Source organism: Copadichromis virginalis, linkage group LG6 (genome assembly GCF_057382275.1).
Source record: "Copadichromis virginalis isolate Kocher_CV1m ecotype Utaka linkage group LG6, C_Virginalis_male_GT1.1, whole genome shotgun sequence".
In the NCBI taxonomy this organism is placed as follows: Eukaryota; Metazoa; Chordata; class Actinopteri; order Cichliformes; family Cichlidae; genus Copadichromis; species Copadichromis virginalis.
The window spans coordinates 40,865,717-40,885,344 of record NC_140623.1 but is presented as its reverse complement, the minus strand read 5'-3'; the positions used below and the strand labels follow the sequence as shown (position 1 = coordinate 40,885,344).

At 43.0% G+C, this 19,628-nt stretch overlaps 1 protein-coding gene across 5 annotated transcripts in view; it reads right to left on the bottom strand.

Moving 5' to 3' along the window:
- Nucleotides 1-19,628, bottom strand: part of rims1b (regulating synaptic membrane exocytosis 1b) — an 81,261-nt gene that overhangs the window by 45,276 nt on the left and 16,357 nt on the right. For all 5 annotated transcript variants that reach the window (XM_085460464.1, XM_085460465.1, XM_085460466.1 and 2 more), the window contains exons 2-3: nt 12,153-12,366; nt 8,855-8,875 (exon numbers count right to left, since the gene is read on the bottom strand). In XM_085460464.1, the coding sequence (XP_085316590.1) occupies nt 8,855-8,875; nt 12,153-12,366 (235 nt within the window). The remainder of the gene's footprint in view (nt 1-8,854; nt 8,876-12,152; nt 12,367-19,628) is intronic.

Here is a 19,628-nt window from a genome sequence, read left to right as displayed (position 1 = left end):
ACAGCTGTCGGGCAGCCGCCCAGCAACACACTACAGTCTCTTTCTCTCTGTGTCTTTCTCCACCTCAGCGGAGGGGCATCAGATTAGCAGTGCCCAGTAATCCCATCACCCTTATACAACTCATCATCAGCTGACAATGCCAGCTCACAATTCATAGCTTTTAACCTATAGTGCACCATGCCTCCCCTCCTTAATGTGCATGATGTGTAACATTTAACCCAACAAACATCTGCCAAATGGCCAAATCTTATTATTTTGATACCAAATGTTAAACCAACTTTTAATTGTGATGGCACTGTGGCAATCTTTCTTCAGATCACCTACATCCCAGCTTTTTTTGGTAAGGCGCCAACTGTAATCTTTACTTTTTTCAACCAGAAATGAGCTGAAGTGCTTAAACTTACTCTGCACATGCCGGGTAAGATCGTCCCCGTCTGGGGAGCTGGATCATTTCACTGTGTTAGAAGTTTTGAACAAAAGTTAAACAAAACAACTGATGGTTTCTAAAAAATCCAATGCCAACCTGCAGGACCGTTCTGGTAGATGTTTACGTCTCTGAATAGAAACATCAGTGACTTCATCAAAAAATGCAAAAACGATGTTGGTCCATCTTAAAAAAATAAAAACCAAAAGCCATGGATGTGTCAGGATCCGAATGAGTGGATCTGGTATTTTCACATTGCCGTCCTGTTTGTCTGGGCGCAGCCCTGGTTCCTCACCTGCCCTACTCACCAGCGAGGCTATATTTAAGACCAGCGCAGCCATCTATTCTCCGGCCAGTTCGTCAGCTACCTCATGGTGGTAACCACGCCTCATTGTTTCATGTTTTTGTGTTCATGCTCTGTAATTTCCTTGTTTCTCCAATTTCCTTGTCAAGTCCCTGCTTCACTCTCCTGCAGCTCAATTACCTGGACCCTGGTCTCCTTGAAGAGTCTCTACACCCCGCCTTGGTTCCTTGGTATTCCCAATTTCTACCAATATTTCATTCTGAATTACAGCCAGGTAGCGCACCGCTAACTCACCTCACCTCCACCTTTTGTTACGCTAAAACAGTTGTTCACCTTTGCGCCCATTTCAGTCTACCCTGACACCTCACAGCCATTCAGTAAAGCGGTAGATCAGATTCTGGAGTTGGGGGTCATACTGTCAACATTCGGGGCCCCAAGGTAAGCTCTAACCCTGTGCCTTCTTGCATTGCCTTACTCCTATGATGTGAAATTATAATGTGGGTGACCAGGAGCTGTTAGCAGTCAATTGGCTCTAGAAGAATGGCGGGACCTGCTTGAAGGAACTGAGCAACCTTTCACTGTTTGGCCAGACCACAAAAATGTAACCTATCTAAGAACTGCTAAAAGACTTAACATCTGCCAAGCCCGTTAGTCTCTGCTCTTTGGTCACTTTAATTTCTCAGTCTCATATTGTCCAGGTTCCAGGAATATCAAGCCTGATGCCTTGTCCTGCCAGTTCCCCCTGTTGGGGAAACCTGCAGTCAGCTGAGACTGAAGAAGTCACTTGGATGAGTGACGAAACGTTTCTCCAACTGAAAATGTCCAGATGAACAGAATCAACCTTTTGAGATTTCCTTACCTGGATGATTGAGCATGCATGAAGACAATGATTGTTATGATTGCTCCAACCACTGATACCCTCTCACAGATCATGGTCATCCATTCCACTAGATTTTGTCACCAGTTTACCTGCATCTTCCTGGAAAACAGTTATTTGTTCCATAATAGACAGATTTTCCAAATCAGCTCATTTGATTGCTCTAGATAAACTGCCTTTTGCCTAAGAGACTGCCAAGCTTCCTGTTGATCATGTTTTTTAGACTCCACAGCATTCCTATGAAGATTCACAGGTTTGGAAAGCTTTCTGCTCTGCACTGCCATGGTCAGCCTCCATTTTCTGAGTACCATCCTCAGTCCAATGGCCAAACCGAGAGGCTCTGGAATCAGCTCTCTGCTGCATCACTACACAAAACCCAGCAACCTGGTCTTCACATCTTCCTTGAGTAGAGTACGCACAGAACTCACTTACCTCATCTGCAACTGGTCTTTTGCCCTTTGAAGCCTCCCTAGGTTACTGACCTCTCCTGTTCCCATAAGTCGAGACTGACCTCGCGGTTTAATCTGGTCCAAGTCCAATGCATCTGGACTTGGACCAGGGAGGATCGTCAGTGCCGCTACACAGAACGATTAAGATCTAATGCCTGCTCCCAGGTATGAGCCAAAACAAAAGGTATGGCTCACCGCTATGACATTCCTCTGAAATCGCTTTCCCGTGAACTTGCTCCACATTGCATCACTAAATATAAGAGATTGAATGTGTCCTCATTCCTGCGGCAGTTAGTTCTCGGACGCTCACTTGGTTGCCTTACCCAGAGCCTCACGACATCCACCTGTAAGTAAGCCCGCAGAATCAATATTCCTCTCTCCTCCTTGCATTAACTCCTCATTCTCAGAACTACAGACGCCCTCTTTCCCAGTGCCTCCATGTCAGAGACTCTGCACTACGTACCCTCGTCGTGTCATTTCTAATCTCTGTGTTCGCAATAAAGTTTACTAATATCTTATGGCTTTTCCGTTTGGTGTCTGCATTTGGGTCCACTCCCATGTTCTGGCCTCAGGCCCCCCTTGACAGGATGATCCATGACAAGGTCTCTGTGCATGGACCCCAGCCTTGACATCCAATCACCTGAAGACTTCAACGTGCACGCTAGACAGTCAAACAGGTGAAGACAGAATATAGACTTTTATTGGACCCCCTATCATGGCTCTCACATCCTGCCTCCATCGTTCTGTCTCCCTTGACAGTTGGAGCTTCTACATCAGTAATGCAGACCAGGACTGCCCTTACAATAATGGGCTAGGCCTTCTCCAGCTCATAAGAGTCGACTAACATTGAGATGGATGCACTACACGGCTGTGTTCTCAGCCCCTTCCACTTCCTCCATTCATTCTACATCATGACTGCTAAGCGCAAAAAGCCACAAACATCATTGTAAAGTCTGACACAGCAAAAACTGTTACTGTTAACATCACAAACGACAAACACAGATAAAAATGTCCCTGGATTGAGAGACTCAGTTCGTCCTGTTGTGGAGAGAGTTGGTTTTTTTATCCTCAGTGGAAGTATACAGTCTTGCTTTTATTTTTGATTTCATTTTTACACATTATTATTTTATAACCTAATGCATACCACAGTAAAATTTCAGTAAATCATGAAGGCATAAAAAAAATAGATACCACCCAACCCCAATCAGGACAGAGCATTTTCAGCACTTATTGAGCTTCATTCAGCACCATCTGCAGTGTGCAATGCTTCGCAAGTTGTTGCCACTTTCATCCCCAAGCTTTATCCTGAAATTAGATCATCATACAGAAGAGGTGTGTCAGTGTGCTCTGGATCCAGAGAGAGACATTTATCAAAGCACACCTCTGTGTATGCTTCAAACCTTGCACCATGGATGGGGGAGGGTAGTAAACAATAAAGAATTTATAGGAACACACGCACAAACAAACACACACACAAACACACACAAAGGGGATGTAATACATTTAATCCTTTACTGGAGTGATTGCACTCTGTGTTCCTAGATAGCCTGAAGCATGTCGTAAGGGGAATTAGTGTGTCAGTGTGTATATGCTGGTGTGTCATTGCATAGATATATACATACACCCGATAATGAGTGTGCGTGAGAGAGACACAGCATGATGTGAGACCCTCCAATCAGCTCTCTCCGTCCATACGCAGCCCACTCTGGTGTCACCACGGGTTCATGTCGCAGCTTGACTGGATGCCGCGGAGTGAGGACGTGTCTGTGCAGATGTGCATTACAGGACTTGTATGTAGGACGCTTCTCAAACCTTCATGCCTGGAAGAGTGTGGCGTGGGCGACTGCCTGTAGGCGAGGTGTGTGTGTGTGTGCGTGTGTGTGTGTGTGTGTGTGTGTGTAGGCAGTGTTGTTGTCGTGTAATAATGTCAACCTCCTTCTGCCTAAAAATGTGCTTCTCCATGGTAACCAAAATCACACAGACAAGCCAGTGAGGGAAAGGGCTACAAAGCAGTGTGTGTGTGTGTGTGTGTGTGTGTGTGTGTGTGTGTGTGTGTGTGTGTGTGTGTGTGTGTGTGTGTGTGTGTGTGTGTGTGTGTGTGTGTGTGTGTGTGTGTGTTTAGTGCTAAAAGGCAATAACAACAAAAATTAAAAAGATAAAATTGTCACCTGACAGATAACCTGACTGCAGCTTTGGCAGGATTCAAAAGAACGTGATCATGGTCTCATCTCTCCTGTTCATTTCTTCTGTTTCTTTCCTCTTTTAACCTTTAGTTCGGCTTTCCATCACATTTGTTTTATCCTTTCTTTCTTTTGACTCCTTATTTACAACACTCATGTTTCTCTTTTTCTATTTCTTTCCTTGCTATTCATTGAATTTGATCTCTTTCCCATTCTAACCTTTCTTGGCTTCATTGGTTCTGCTCTTTTTATTTCCATTTTTATTCCCTTTTCCTGGTTTCCTTGTTCTTAGTTTTTATCCTCCCCTTTCATATTTCCTTTTCTTGATGTGTATCCCAATTTTTTCCTTATTTTCTTTCTACAAATGTCTTTTGTATTTTACCCTTCATACCTCCACCCAGCCCTCTGTTTTCCTTCCCTCTCTTCTCAAAGCTTTGACTTCTGTTTCCTCTTTCCTATTATTCCTCAGCCCTTCTCTCCTCTCATTGGTTTCTCCCCTCATTCCTCTTTCTCCCCTCTTCTTTTGCATTTTTCTTTTCCTTTCCAATTTCCATTCCTTATTTCTTATCAATAAATCTTTCTTCCCTCCTCCACCTTTCTCGTCTTTCCTCTCTGTTGGTTTAATTTCCCCTCTTTCCCTTTCTCTTGGCTTTTCTCTTTCCATGTTCTTTCTTTTCTTTCTAATCTCTCCTCACTTTCTCGCCTGGCTGACACACCTGGCTGACTTGACAAATGAAGACACGGCACACCTGTCACTCTTATGTCTCTAATTCTCCACCCCCACCCTCTTCTTTTCCCACCCCCGGCGTCTGGGACGCCCATCTGCTGACAAAACGGGAAAGGCGTGCATCGCTGCAGCAGCTTGGCCGGCGGCGGCGGCGGCAGCAGCATTTGACGAGAACAGCATTCATTTAGGCCTGAACCGCGCGAACATCAGCTTTCCTTAAATGGGCAGAATAGATGGGAGCCTTGGGGATGGCAGATCAGTGGGGAGACGCAGTGGGCTTTCAGTGTGCGCAGCGACCCCGCCTTCAACACAAACACATGCCTCGACAGGATGACATACGAGGCGGTGCTGAGTGTAAACTGCCATCATTCACGGGGAATGGTAAATCGTGAATGGTGAGAAGAACGATGACCGGCGAAGACATAATGCTCCATTTCCACTAATAAGGCTGTAGATCAAGTCTGTAAGCAGGCCAGACCCACTCTGTGGTGAGGAAGACTGAAGGAAAAAGCAAAGGTGGCGTGGCTGTAAATCCACACCAGTTTTCCACTTCCGATCTTGAAATGCCTTTCTCACCACGCTCTACATCACCACGCTAAAAAGAGCTTTTAAAACCACATAAGATTAAGCAAAATTACACAATGTGGTCACGTTTCCTCTCACGCACGTTTGGGAAAAAAACCCAACATACATTTCTCACCAGTTTAACAACATTTTAAATGAAAAAGATGAAAGTGTTTTGTGCACTAAACGCAGCAGTGTCTGTGGACAAAGTGCATTTGTTAATTGCATTAGAGAAGACAGTGATGCAAACCAGTAGTGTAACAACGGGAATATTTTCTATGGCTGACATTGTTATTGGAGTGACCAAAAAACCTTGCATGTGCTCACCAAGCATTCCTGTTGTCCTCATTTCCAGTGCATATGTTTATTCTTCTACCGCACTAGCTTTGCTTGATTTACAGTTAAGAACAATCCTTGTTTGTCTCATACTTGGCCTCGGTGCAGCCCTTCAATTCCAGTTTAAGGCAACTTTCTACTGATTGGTTGGATCTTGCAAACTAAAGACCAGCGGGTTCCTGTGCTCACAGCCACAGCTGAACTAATGTTCTGCATTTGTAATCAGCTTATATACAACTTTGTTTAAGTAAAGGGAAAGATTATGGGTACGTAGCCAACACAGAAGTCCTTGTGTGCCTTCCTTGAAAAAACCCCCATCAACACAGAGCCTGACATTAATGGCGATGATGCTCTACGTATGTAAGAGAGGGGGGGGAAATCAACAAAACAACATAAGAACCAAAAATCCTCCAAAAAGCCCACCGGAAGCACAGGTAATGGCTGCAGTTGGCAGTTGGTTTCACTTCACTTCACAAGTTCTTTGTGTGCATTTATTTTGTCTTCTCCACAGCACAGGCTAAGTTAGAGGTCCACCAACAACACAACTACAACATGTACACAATGGATCTACAAAGTTCTGCACAGCATTAATACACAACCCCACCGGTCCCTTCAGATGACCATATAAGGAGACCTGCTATCGCTGATGTCACACATCCAGAAGAGTAGAAAAAAACTTTTTCATGTTGGAGCCATTCTGAGATCTTAATTAAGCAAACATAGAGGAGAGAGAGATTTGGATTTCACATTTTGGATATGAAATGTAGCAAAATGTTTACTTTTTTCTGGCTCCTGTCAGTCGTTTATCTGATTTTCACATCATTCTTCTGATTAAACTCTGTTTGATCTGCTATTTTTCTCACAGTAAAGTCCAGCAAAGTTAACTCGATTTCTCTGTTGGTTGAAGATCTTATATCTCTGTGCTTGATTTATGAGGAGCGACCTCACTGCGTGAAACCCAACCATGTTTAATAGGAGCAGAAAATAGGAAAAGAACAAGAGGTCCTCTTTTAACCCTGAGGTTTGTTTAAAATCTGACTGCTTGCTGATTGCTCTTGTTTCTTGCCCAGTTGGACTCTTTGAACTCAGCAGTAGAAGCAGCCACACAAAGTGTGTCCAAGAAACTCTTTGAATTGTTTACGTGGGCCTTCACTTTCCAGCGAGGATGATAATAATAGGAGCTGAAACAAATCACTTTAAGCATTAAAGGCGCGTTTTCAGATTGTTGACACTGACGTATCCAGTCAAGGAAGTCATTAGAGCTGCACAGTGTGCATGATGGACATAGCCATCAGCTTTCAAATCCAGGATGTGTGTCAAACCTTCCTGCCTGATAAACTGTTTTATATCTAAAAAAAGGGTGTACAGATTTGTGTCGGTGTATCAGCAGGAAAAGAGAAAAGGCATAAACTGAGACAATTAAAGCAGGGAGAAAGCGCGCGTGTTACACAGGCTGCAGATTGAGTCGTGTATGAGAGGAGAGGAGTGAAGTGTGCAGAGAGAGCAGCAGGTTAGTCGCCTATACTGAGAAACATGATGGAGATTATGCAGTGCTTCCGCCCTTCTGGTAAAAAGCAGTGTGAGCACGACGCACTGAGAGACAAAGATTTAGCACTGGTAGTATCGGTGTGTAGGAGTTTGAATGTGTTAATAGTAGCTCGCAGGTCACGAACTCACTGAATGCTTACAAATATGTACGCACACAACAGCTGCAACCAGATCAGAGAAAAACGAACAATGAAGAGTGCATATAATAGTTTGGAAAAGCCTTAACGTGGCTCGAAATGCATTTTTCATTGGCACTGGAAGATGTCAGGTGTCTGTGTTAGGAGCCTGTCTGTTCTCCACTGGGAGGCAGTGCGCCTCTACAAAGCAGACAGATTGTCAGCAGTTAGTTCAGTTTCTGGAAGCCATCTGGAGCTGACATTAAACACACACAAACAAACACTCAGCCATTATCAAGCTATAGCACCAGCAAAAGCAGGGCAGCTTCAAAGAGAGGGCCATGAAACACACACCAGCTTCTTATCACACTGCAGAGCTCGCTGTGGTTTCCGTATCAACCTGGGGACTGTTTAAAACTAAGTCATCCTGCCTTTTTATTTCAAGTTTCAGACTATAATAATCATAGGTATCGTGTATCATGTCCTGCAGACAGATGGCTGTTTCTGCTGCACGTCTACAGCCCAGAGGTGCTCGAGAAGACTGGCCATTTTTAAGCGCCATAAGATTTATGATTTATAGTCCTATTTCCGCAGCTGTTGGGGTCACCTCTCTTGATTTCTATTCAGGCTTTAAACTGTAAAACAATGAATCCTCTTCAGTTCTATATGAGGAAGGTGCAACATCAAAAAACTGAAACTCACTGGCTTTGACTTTCTGAATTTCTCGGCAGTAACAACACTTTGGCAGCAGTTTGCAGTGACCAAGCATTAACAGGAAGTGGTAAGAGGACAAACTGGAACATACACATACATATAAATATATAAATATACCTGGGCCCTTCCCGTCTCCCCATGGCAAGGCTGGTCTGGTCTCAAACACACAGGCAGGGAAAGCATGCACAGGCATGAGTGTGCATTCATTATGCAGATAAAAGGTCTTTCTCGCATTCTTATATGCATGCCAGTTGAAATGCCAATCTCCCAGACCCCCTTTTTGTTTTATCTAAATATTTATTCCTCCCCTTCACAGCACAGCCATGCCTACAGCCATAGGAAGAGGGGTCAGGATGGCTCAGGATGGCTCAGGATGGCTCAGACGCCCCTGCAGACAGCCTATGTCATGGCTCATGCTCGCGCTGCCTGTCAGTTACTTTTCAGGGTCTGCGTTCATTCTCAGAATTAGAGTGCTAATACGGGGTCACCAGCCAGCTCCTCTAGGAACTCTTAAAACCGATGGCGGGTCTGAAATCCTCTTCTGAAACTGCGAATGAGCACAGACCCGTGTGTGACCCATGCAGCAAAATCCATGGATTGTCCAGCAAGTCTTACCCTGTCCTTCACTATGAGACACTTTGCAGGGGGAGGAGACAGACAATGGAAACAGAGTTAGTCAGGATTTATACGGAGAGAGTAACCGCTGAGGAGACAACAGTTCCAGGTGTCTCCACCCTGGATGGTACAGTAAAGGCTCAGAGAAATAACCAAACTATATGAACTTTCAGAGACTCCCTTTGTTCAGTTAAGTCAGTAATCCACAAGCGGATTTGTGCAAATACTGGCTACGTTCCAACCCAATAGCTTGCTCTCTTGCATCTGATACTGCTGTTTTCTTGTTTTTTAAATGACAGATGACACCAATGTGTAAGAAACTGAACTTATTTGGTTTTGCATCATCTTTCCAGGATAGAAATCAGCTCCAGATCTAAACGCAGCCAGCATTTCCTTCCTTTACCTTCGAGTAGTACAGACGTCACGTTCACAGCACATAGAGAAAGCAGAAAAAAACAAAAGAAAAAAGGATGCTAACCACTTTGTCCTCCTTTGTGGCATGCAGTCCAGGTAGCAGGGAGAATCAAGAAAAGTGAGGAAGGGGTGGGTCGGAGTAGGAAAATGAACGGAGAAGTAGAGGAGGTGAAGTTGGGACGTGGAAGAGCGGACAGATTGTGAGAAGAGAAGGGCAAATGCATGAGGAGAAAAAGGAGAAAGAGGATGTGGTGCAAACATCTGTTAGTTACATTCTGCAGAGTTATTTCACATACTTCATAATCAGAGTCTGAGGGCAGCGGAGACAACAGCACGCACATGTATGTGATTGCTGACACGTTAGGCTGCGGCGGCATGCAACGTGCTTGCTCGTGACCTGCGACAGGATCAGGATGTGCCATGCCTCCTACACTAAAAGCAACACAGAGAACTGTTTTGGTTTTTTGGACACGTCTTCCCTTTTAACCCATTTTCTGGATTTATGCACTGCAAACAATCTCAGGTCCTTTAAATCCAAAATATTTTGCTCATTAAACTAATAGAGTAAGCGCCCAGCGTCACGTAGAGGCTAAGCTTTGTGGTTTGTGTGTCGCTGTGATGCCTTCTGTAGGGCACAGGGCAGCACTACACAGCTCTTTCAATCAGAATTAATTAATTATTACACTAAGCTGCTTATGAACAAGTAAACGTTTGTTTCCTGATAATTTCTCCCTAATTATTTTGTTTTTATAGTTTTGCAGAGCCCCTGTATGGCTGAGAATGGATCCTTGTCCTTTTGTCAAAAGAGTCTCTAGCTTTGAGGCTGTGAAATTATGTCCAGGAAAGTGCAACATACTGATGTCGTGTACAGCGTGATATTTTACCCAGACAGTTTTTGTAGTACAGTTTTAAAATTATCCCCCAGAAAACAGGTTTTTGATATTTACTTCATGTTGACTTTAAAATGGTTTATGGAGTATTTTTACGGCAATGTTCTAAAATTACATTTAGTACTCGTCTTTGTACTGTGGTATTTTTTTAATGACAAAAAGCCGGTTTCTAGCCAGCTCACTTTTAAAGTGTATGTAGTGCATTCATTAAAATGCACGTGATGAAGTGCATACAGTATATTTATAGAGCACTAAATGTAATTTTGAGGTACAAACTTCTGCCTGGAGGAAAATAAAGTGTTCTGCTCATGTGGAGTAAATGAGCAGTCTGTAGGCAGGAGAAAATTTTATGTGATGCAACAAATCTCACACTTTCCTAATGCTGTTATTTTGCATGACTGGACAAACGGGCCGGGACAGAGGCAAGCACTGCCGAGACCATGAGAGCATCACTTCTGACACATCACTCCCACATAACACACACACACACACACACGCTCGCTAATGCACATACACAAATAGAGAGAAGAAGTGGAGCACGACTTGCATGTTGCGTATTCCTTGTAAGGACTTATTAATGAAATTGTCTTGTGAATGCAGAAACTTTTAGTTTAAAATAAATAGAAAACAAATCTTAGAAAGAATCTTGAAAAATGGCGTATCAGCTTTAGGAGAGACGGACCAGAAAAATAAAGGGGAAAAATTATGTTCTAAAAATATCTATTAATGAACTGTAAATGAGCAGATTTTGTGTTTGATGTCTTCTAACCCCAGTTAATTAGGCAGGTTTATAGATTAATTGATTCATTATGTAAAAGTAGCACAAATACAGAAACAAACAAATGAACAAAAATCTCCAGCAAGAAGATCAAAGCAGTAAAGACATGAAGTTACACCTAAAATAATATTTAAAAGATTTTGCACCTTGAAATTTCACTTGTAAAATTTCTATTAAATTAAATGTATAACCATGAAGTTCTTCGAGAAGACCACATTGTCTGGTTTTATATGAAGTCCAAATAAGTTCGTATTTGTTGTATTTATAAATGATACTAGCCTCCTCTCTTTACTTCCGTGAAGCAGTGTGCCTGCTGTTAGAGTAATATTAATGGCTGTACCAGCAGGGATACTATCTTTAGCCCCTTTTTTGACTGGCCTTTTGAGTTCTACATACGTGTGGTGCCAGTGGGAGTCCAGGCCCAGCTGGGATGGGCGGATACTGAACAGATTGGGAACCAGCAGGCCAAGGGTGGAGGGCTCATGGTCAGGTAAGATAACCAGAAGGTGGGCCTCTCTCTTGGGTTGGAGGAGAGCCCAGAGAAAGCTTGGATGGAAGAGGGGCCGGGTCTTAAAATAGCACAAACATGCTTAGTTTATGGCTGGAAGGCACACTGATTCAACATGAATCCCATGAATGGAGATAACGTGGTGATACAGTCTGTGTCTTTAATTATAATAAGCTGCTTTTTAGCTTGTAGCCCAGGCTTGGTGCAGGTCAGTGCATTTAGTGCATTGCTGGCTTTAGTTTGGCATTTTATTTCTTTTTTAGACAAACGATATTACCCAGACAAGCTGTTTATCAGTTGACTCTTCACGTGGCACCACCAGAACCAGGGCACAAAGATATATATATATATCTTTATATCTTTGGTACTGACATGCACGACTACACAGACTAAATTTTATCTTAAAAATTTATACTTTAGCCTAGAATTTAGTGTGATTGTGCCCAACATTTTGCTTTACTGTTGGTTTCACTCAATACTTGCAAACCTAATATTCCCATCGGCTCCTGTTTTGGAAGATTGGCTTGGCACCTATGTCTCGTGCCAAGCCATTCTTCCAACACACTTTGTTCTCACCAAAGTGTGACAAGGAAACAAAAAAAGCAGACGTGACAAACACACAGAAGCAGAAGGAGCGATCGTGTATCGTATACAGCAGGAATGAGGTGAGTACGAGAGGACGAAGGAAAACATTCAGAGGCTTCTCACATTATTGGAGCGCAGAGAGACCCGCCCTCCACAGCGAGCGCAGAATTTGATCTGGCAGTAGGAGCAGAGGTGGCCGCAGCCATCTGCAAACTTAGTCTTGCGGCAGATGCCGCAGGTGGGCGCGTCGTCCTTCTGCTGGGTCTGCTGGCGCCGCGTCTCGGCCCCGATGCGACGCACTTCCTGTTTGTAGCTCTCAAACTGCTTGTGCAGTGTTCTGAAAGGAGAGAAGACAGAAGTGGAAGATTGCCCATTAGTGGTACATCATGAACTTTAGTTTGTTAAACTTCTTAACTCACCAGCTCTCTTCACAGAGATCTCGATGTCTAATTATCCATACACCAAACCAGAAGATGTTGAAGGATGTCTGAATAACTGAATAATTCTTAGAATAAATAAATCGTTCAGAAAAAGAAAGTGATGTTTCAGTTAAAGGAAAATAAGTGGCAATTAGAGCTCCACTTGAAAGGTCCCTTTAAAAAAAAAAAAATATCATACACCCAATTAAGTGAAACTTCAGCTCAGTTTTGCGCTCTGTGGCTCACAGACTTCCTCCCTCCCTGCTTCCCAGGATGCCAGTGATGGAAATAACCCGAGTGTGAATTGCAAATCAGGCCATGTGAAAACACCCACAATGTTGTCTCCACAGAAGTGTCAAAGGAATACTGAATTAGCATGGCATGGCTCGCATATATGGGACCCAGACAGGGACTTTAATTACCTCGCTTAGTAAGAGATTTAAGACAGGAAGGAGATGGCTTCATTCACACATTTGCAGCCAATTTGTGTAACCAAACAAACTTTATTCAGGGCTCTCGCAACACACCGACGTTTTAGCTGAGCTATTTGTCAAAAACTGTGAAATTCACACTTCTGCACACTTGACAAAGTTGAAAATGACAAATGAATGAAACCCACAAATAAAGCGGGATAAGTGGAAAACCTGCTGGTCATCAGGGCGCTGAGCGCTCCACACTGATTTGTGTTTTCCACACAGGCATTACTTGGACAGCCCACTCAGCCACAACTTTAAGAGAAAAACATCAATAATTTCAATAATCTGACAGTTTAGTCCATGCTAACCAGCAAGCCCCGCCCCTGCTCATCTTCTGTTTTCCCATTGGCTGGGTCACAGGGCAAACTGCTGTTGTGGTGGTTTCGATATCATTCAGCTGGGTCTCCAGACAGCTTCTTATCCTGTGGTACAAAACTTCAACTGTAACCAAAGTATGTGTGGGAAACAGTGCTGAGGTAACAGAGCTGTGAGCTTAGAAACAGCACCCATCACAAGCACCCAGATCTCGAGGTAACTTAATAATAAATACATTTAAAAGACCTTCAAATACACTTAGTGTAGACTGGTTACCTGGGTCTATTGTAAGCAGACATCGCTTTCTGTATGTCAGCTGCTGGGCAGGAAACAGGTTGAAAACATAACACCTGATCTGTTGTCAACAGCTTTTCATGGTACAAATAATCAAAGAGATAACTATCCTCCAGCATGACCCAATCAAAGTCCAAGAATGTTGCTGTGCCTCAACACGATTCTTCTTTCTCTAAAAAGGTCTGTGTCAGTCTTAAGTAAAAGGCACTATATCCGGATGAAATGGTAAACAATTTCAGAAAAATTTCTAGTCGTCCTCAAATAAAGAAAAACAGAATGTCGAATAGAAACTGTCAAAGCCGCGGCCGTGATTTTCTTCACTGAAGACTTTCTGCTTGTCTGTGGCTCACAGTGCTGCTGCAGCAGACTGCCACCATGCACAGTTGGAGCGGGGAGGAGTCCGGCGGTCTGGGACACATCTCGGCCAATCAGCTCACACGAGAAATGGCTGAAACAGGCACAGGAGGGCTGAATGAAATCTGCTTTTATTCATTAATGTTGAGGTTAGATGACAAATCAATTGGTTAAATTATTCGTTAGATAATCATTTAGGTATGTTATGTTTAATCTGAAATTATAAATCCTATAAAAGAATATAAAATTAGCCTCTAAGTTAAGGGCTCAGCTCTTAATAAGTTACTTTATTTTCTCAGAGTGCATGATGACAATGATCCTGAGCTCTTAATCCATCACCATTATTGGCTGTGTGTGACTGAGGAAAACAGGATGAAGCCTTGAAGGTTCAATAGATAATGAGAGGAGGACGGATACAAACATCACATGCTTCCAATAGAAAGTGTCTGCGCATGTCTGCAAAAATACTCATATGCTCATGTATTTTACTTAAAAATGCTTCAATTTAAGCTTTAATTTATGGTTGAATGGACATTTTCCAAAATTAAACCCTAAGCTGTATTTCAGATGAAAAACCAACATGACGATTCCACGGCAGCAACGTCATAAACATGACCCCTGACCCCAAGAAGCTATCCATCCTGCCGACGTGAGTCCAGGGGCTGAGCAAAGCATGGGCGCAATGGGAACAGCTGTCAGAAACAGAGGGTACGCAGCAGGTTGTCATGGTAACGCAGCAGCATCAAGCGCTGGGTGTCAGCGGGTGTCGGTGCACCAGCTGTTCTGTTCTTAGAGATACAGTTTCATCAGCCTTTTTCTATCGTTTCCACACATTCAGCAGACGTGCACCGTTAAAGATGCACGACGCGGCTCATGATATATAAATAAATCTGTGCTCTCAGCCTAAATCATGAGCTCAGCTGAGGAGGCTCTCGTCCCCCTTGTCTCCAAGTTTATCCACATCAGTGACCGTTTTCTGATTGCACGTGCTACTATTAGCTAACAAACTGCAACTATTGTGGATTTTAATCTGAATTAATGAATGGGGACCTACTCTGCTCAGCTCCATATATTTACCTTTAGACTCTATTAAAGTAGCTTTGCATGATTTATATAGGAAATAATCTTTATGTATTTTATATTCGGGCTTGGTTTATCTGGTTGAACAAGCTGTTGAAGTTCCCCTTCATTTCAATCCAGATGTTTTCTGATTGGCTGCCTCTTACAAACAGAAGGTTTGAGCAGAAGGTGGGTGGCGCTTCTTTGTGCCTGAGATGACTATGTTAGGGACATCCCATCTCTGTGACCTCCCGCGGTAAAACACATTCCAGCCATGTATTCCAGCCCTAACCTTAACCAGCACTTTAATGACATGAAATAGTGTTTTCCAAAGCAATTTGAGGAAAATGAACAAACATGTGTGGATTGATTCCAAATGGTTCTCATGTTCCCTCATTTTTCCGATCTGGTCATTTAGGAACGTGCTGGGTGCCCGGAAGCGTAACATGTTGACGATTTGTCACCTAGCTTAAAATATTACACCTCGGGAGTGAGAACGTGCTGCCTGGGGTCAAGGTCGGATCCATCTCTTTGTCTCAATAAACAAAAACAGCCACACTGGATGATGCTGAAAACTCTCGGCTTGGAACTACGCTAACCAATGGGTGACATCATAGTGACATCTTTTATATACAGTCTGTGTTCGTGAGTGTGTGTTGCCAGATCCATCTCCCCTGACTCACACACTTTCCACCAATGCATAAGCTTAACCTTGACTTAGCTTCAGATACATGAGTCACCCTAACCACACCGATAAAAACATAATCACTACGGAAAGACACAGGAAGAGACGTCCTCTCAGGTGAGGACATGCTCTTTGTGTTCACTCTGCTGTGTGTTCATTGATTACATGCCTGTGCCTGCTGCGTCCCCGGGGGTCAGCCACCATGGCTGGGAACACAGGTTGTGAAGGAGAACCAAAGTATTTCAGAGGAGCTTTCAGAGTCACTTTTCCACTGGTAACAAAAATGATTTGTAATATTTGGATTCTTCCTAAATTTCTCTGCTGCACCAACTTTAACAGCTGCTGAATGTAGGACATCATTGCACACTTAACTTCAGTTACCCAAACTCTCTTTCAATAACCAATATATTAATAAAGATCACACACTGTTGTTCTGGGATATCAGACTTTTTTTTGTGAGAAAACGATGATAAATTTGAGCTTTGATTGTTGGTCTTGACTCACGGTAAGTGTGGCTATCTTAACTTAGCTTACCTTTGGTCCGCACAACACTTACCATTGCAGTAGGTGAGTCCAGCTTTGGCCCAAATGACCATCAACCAGAAGAGAACCAGTCTCAATACCACTTCTTTTTGGCTTCTTTTTAGCTTTGTTTTTGACTCCGTGTGTTCTGCTGCTGTTTCAGAAAGGTTAGATATTAAGTCATGTGGTTATCACTAGAACTACACGATTATAGGGTTAACTTTGATCTTAGCTGTTAAGAGAAATGCTACTGAGACCAAAGCAGAGGTAAAAGGGAGAGCGAATATTAAAAATACAAGACTGCTTGGACACAAGCACAGTGCGGCTCGATGAAGGACATACGTTTTCACCTAATAAGACAAATCATGGCTACTGAGAAAAAAGCTCCATGACTCAATAAGAACTCTTCAACAGTACCAACTGCTGGTCACATTTCTTAGCATTTAACAAATAATGTTGCAACACCACCTCAGAAAAATTACAGGAGCTCTCGAAATCATCGCTCGAGAAAAATCCGTCAGAAGGAATAAAGAGAGCAATGGTCACCTTCTGCAAAACCATCCCCTTGTTTTGGGGGTGTCTCAATGTTGCCTGTTTGGTGCACCTGTTGTCGCTTTCATTTGCAACAAAAGCAGGGTGCAATTGATTCACACATTGATACATCATGGCTTGACAGGCCGATATCCCTAAAGACCAACAGATACTGTGTATTGTATACACTACATTTTTAATCAGTGTATAAGTTATATTCATTTCAACCCATTCATCTCCAAAAAGGGTGAAACTCTCCATGAATGTCCCAGCTGTAACCGAAGCCTGAAAAACCACAGTTGTAACAGGCCAGGTGTCAGTAGTACTAAGAACTGCAGCTATGCATCACCTCCAATGGGATGGGAAAGGGAAGTGACAAACAAGCAACTAAAAACTGTTAACAATGATAAAGAAAGTTAGTCTTTCTCACAGGATACTTTTGTCTGATAACCATACAAGGCCAGGCAACATTCTTATCAGTGGTCACCGTAAAACACAACTAAAACCATCTGCTAAAAACATTCGAAATAAGAGTTTAGCTATACCTTTGCCTGCAAAATTGATAGGTTTACCACCTGAAGTAGCTCTGGGTCTCAACACATGTCAAAGACAAAGGACAAGCATCTCTAAATGATCACCTTCAGAAAAATCCTTCACCATGACTCAATCTCCTGAAGAGAACTGGTACATGCTTCACAACTCCTCCACCAATCAGAATGCATAAAGAAACCTGTCATGTGAGACACTGTAGGTTAATCTGGAAGCGCCATTCAACATCCATCAAAAGCTAAATGTGGAACTTCTCCTCTCAGCAAACTTTATGGGATTTCTAGAAGCAGTAGCTAGCCAGACGGTTGCAGACTCCCCGTGAAAATAAGAGAACTTTTGAAGCCTAAGAGTCATCAAGGCCTTTTAGGCAACCTCTCACAATCTAATCACGCACACAGTCATTCTATTAGAATCACAGAAATCCTACTAGACACCGCCAAAAGCAATGAAATGGAAGTGAGGCCTCCCACTGATAATTGGACTGATGCTCTCGGAAGTGAGAAGCTGTATACCTCTGGAACAGATCACTTAAAGAATAAGATCAATTTCTTATATAAAACATGGGAAATCTTTTTTAACTACATGGAGAATCTCCCATCTCACATGTCTCAGTGTCTGCCAGCAGGGTCTCTCTAACTCCACAACACTAAGACTATAAATAGGATCACTTTCATAGCTGCCCTATTTATAGCCACTCAGTGCAGAGAGACAATGCGTCTGATCAGGACCAAAGTTTTACGAGATGACATTGCCTTCATACGGTGATGAAATTATTACATTATGGAAAAAAGTCACCTTTACATGCTGGTAGCATGTGGCCGTGGCAGACAGTGACCACAGGGGCCACAGTGGTGTGAACCAGCTGATCTGTGGCTGCCTCGTCTCCCTCGGTGATCACCGGGGGGCCGGCAGGGACAGAGAGCCAGATGCGGGTTAGCCGTGGCCTTGTCAAAACACGTGTGTGCAAATGAGCACACATGCACAAATATAAACAATGACACAGACAGAAACCCCACGTATACACATGCACGGGTTAGCCTTCGCCTCAGGCCTCGCATAAACTATTCAGCAAGTCCAAGAACTCCCTCCCTCCTCTTCCTCCTCCTCCTCTTGTTCCCTCTGCATCTCTCCCTCCTCTGTCTCTGCTCTCCTCACCAGTCACTGGTGTTGAGTTGTTAATTAGCGCCGCTATGAATACATGGCCCAAGGATGGGGAGGGGAAAGCTCTGTTTTGTGCGTATGTGTCTGTTGGCGTGTGTTTGTGTGTGTAGGGCAGTTCTATTTCTGTCCCATCAGCTGATTTCCAGTGACGCCTTGCAGAAGACTCTCTGCAGGAGGACGTTCAAGAAACTGGAAAGAAGGCCGTGTGTGCTTCAACTCTCAGTAAAGGTCAGCAGGAAGCGTTTGGTTTTATTTTCCCCCGCCCCTTTCATGACCCATGGTGTAGTTCTCAATACCCTGGATTTTACCAGCCAGCATAAAGACTGCTGCTAAGCTAAAGCTAAATCCTGTGAATTGTTCTTTTCTAAGAATTCTGGTTTTCTAGTACATCTTTAGAAGTAACTTTTAAAGGTACCACGTACATACATGACAAAATCCTACAAACCCTCACCTACTACATATGAAAGCTAGCAGTAAGCTGGTAGTGCTAGTTAGCTTCCAGATCATTGATAGCACCTTAAATAATTCAGACATACAAAAGTTATTTGGATGCAAGTAGAGTTCAAACTTGGAGAATATTACATTGCTTGCTGTATGCTGAATCTAATTCACGCAAAGATCAATTTTAAGTTCATATTCGTCTGAGATTATCAGACAAACCTGATACAGTGATGAAAAGCAAATGTGTCCATATTGATTAAACACTTCAACAGGTCATCAGCAGTCAGCTGATCCATTAATGATGCTGTGATGTTATGAAACTTCCACCATCCTCTTTCTCTTATACAATTCAGGGCCGTGACAAAACAGCCCTGAAACAGCCTCTGTAAAACAACATGAGTATATGGACTCAATCACGTGTTTCAGTTCATATTGAATAAAACATTAAGTCTATTTATACATTTTAGTCAACCTAAGTTGTAGAAAAGAGGATCATCCATGATGGGCCAGCTAAAGATTTGTGATTGATAAGTCGTTAGACAATGAGAGTCATCCACTGCTCAACTGTAATATATGAGTTCAAAACAGCAACACAGTGATGGCAAAAACACTCGTCTCAAGGCTTCATAATGGGAAGCTACATCCATGCTTTTTACTATCTATGGTTCTACCCAAAGTGCAACGGTGCCCATCCTTGGAAGTGTTTCTGTTTATTTTTGTTTTATTAATTTACTTATATTCTAAGCATGCAATAGATTAAAGTTATGATTGTCTTGCCATTGTTTTAGATCAG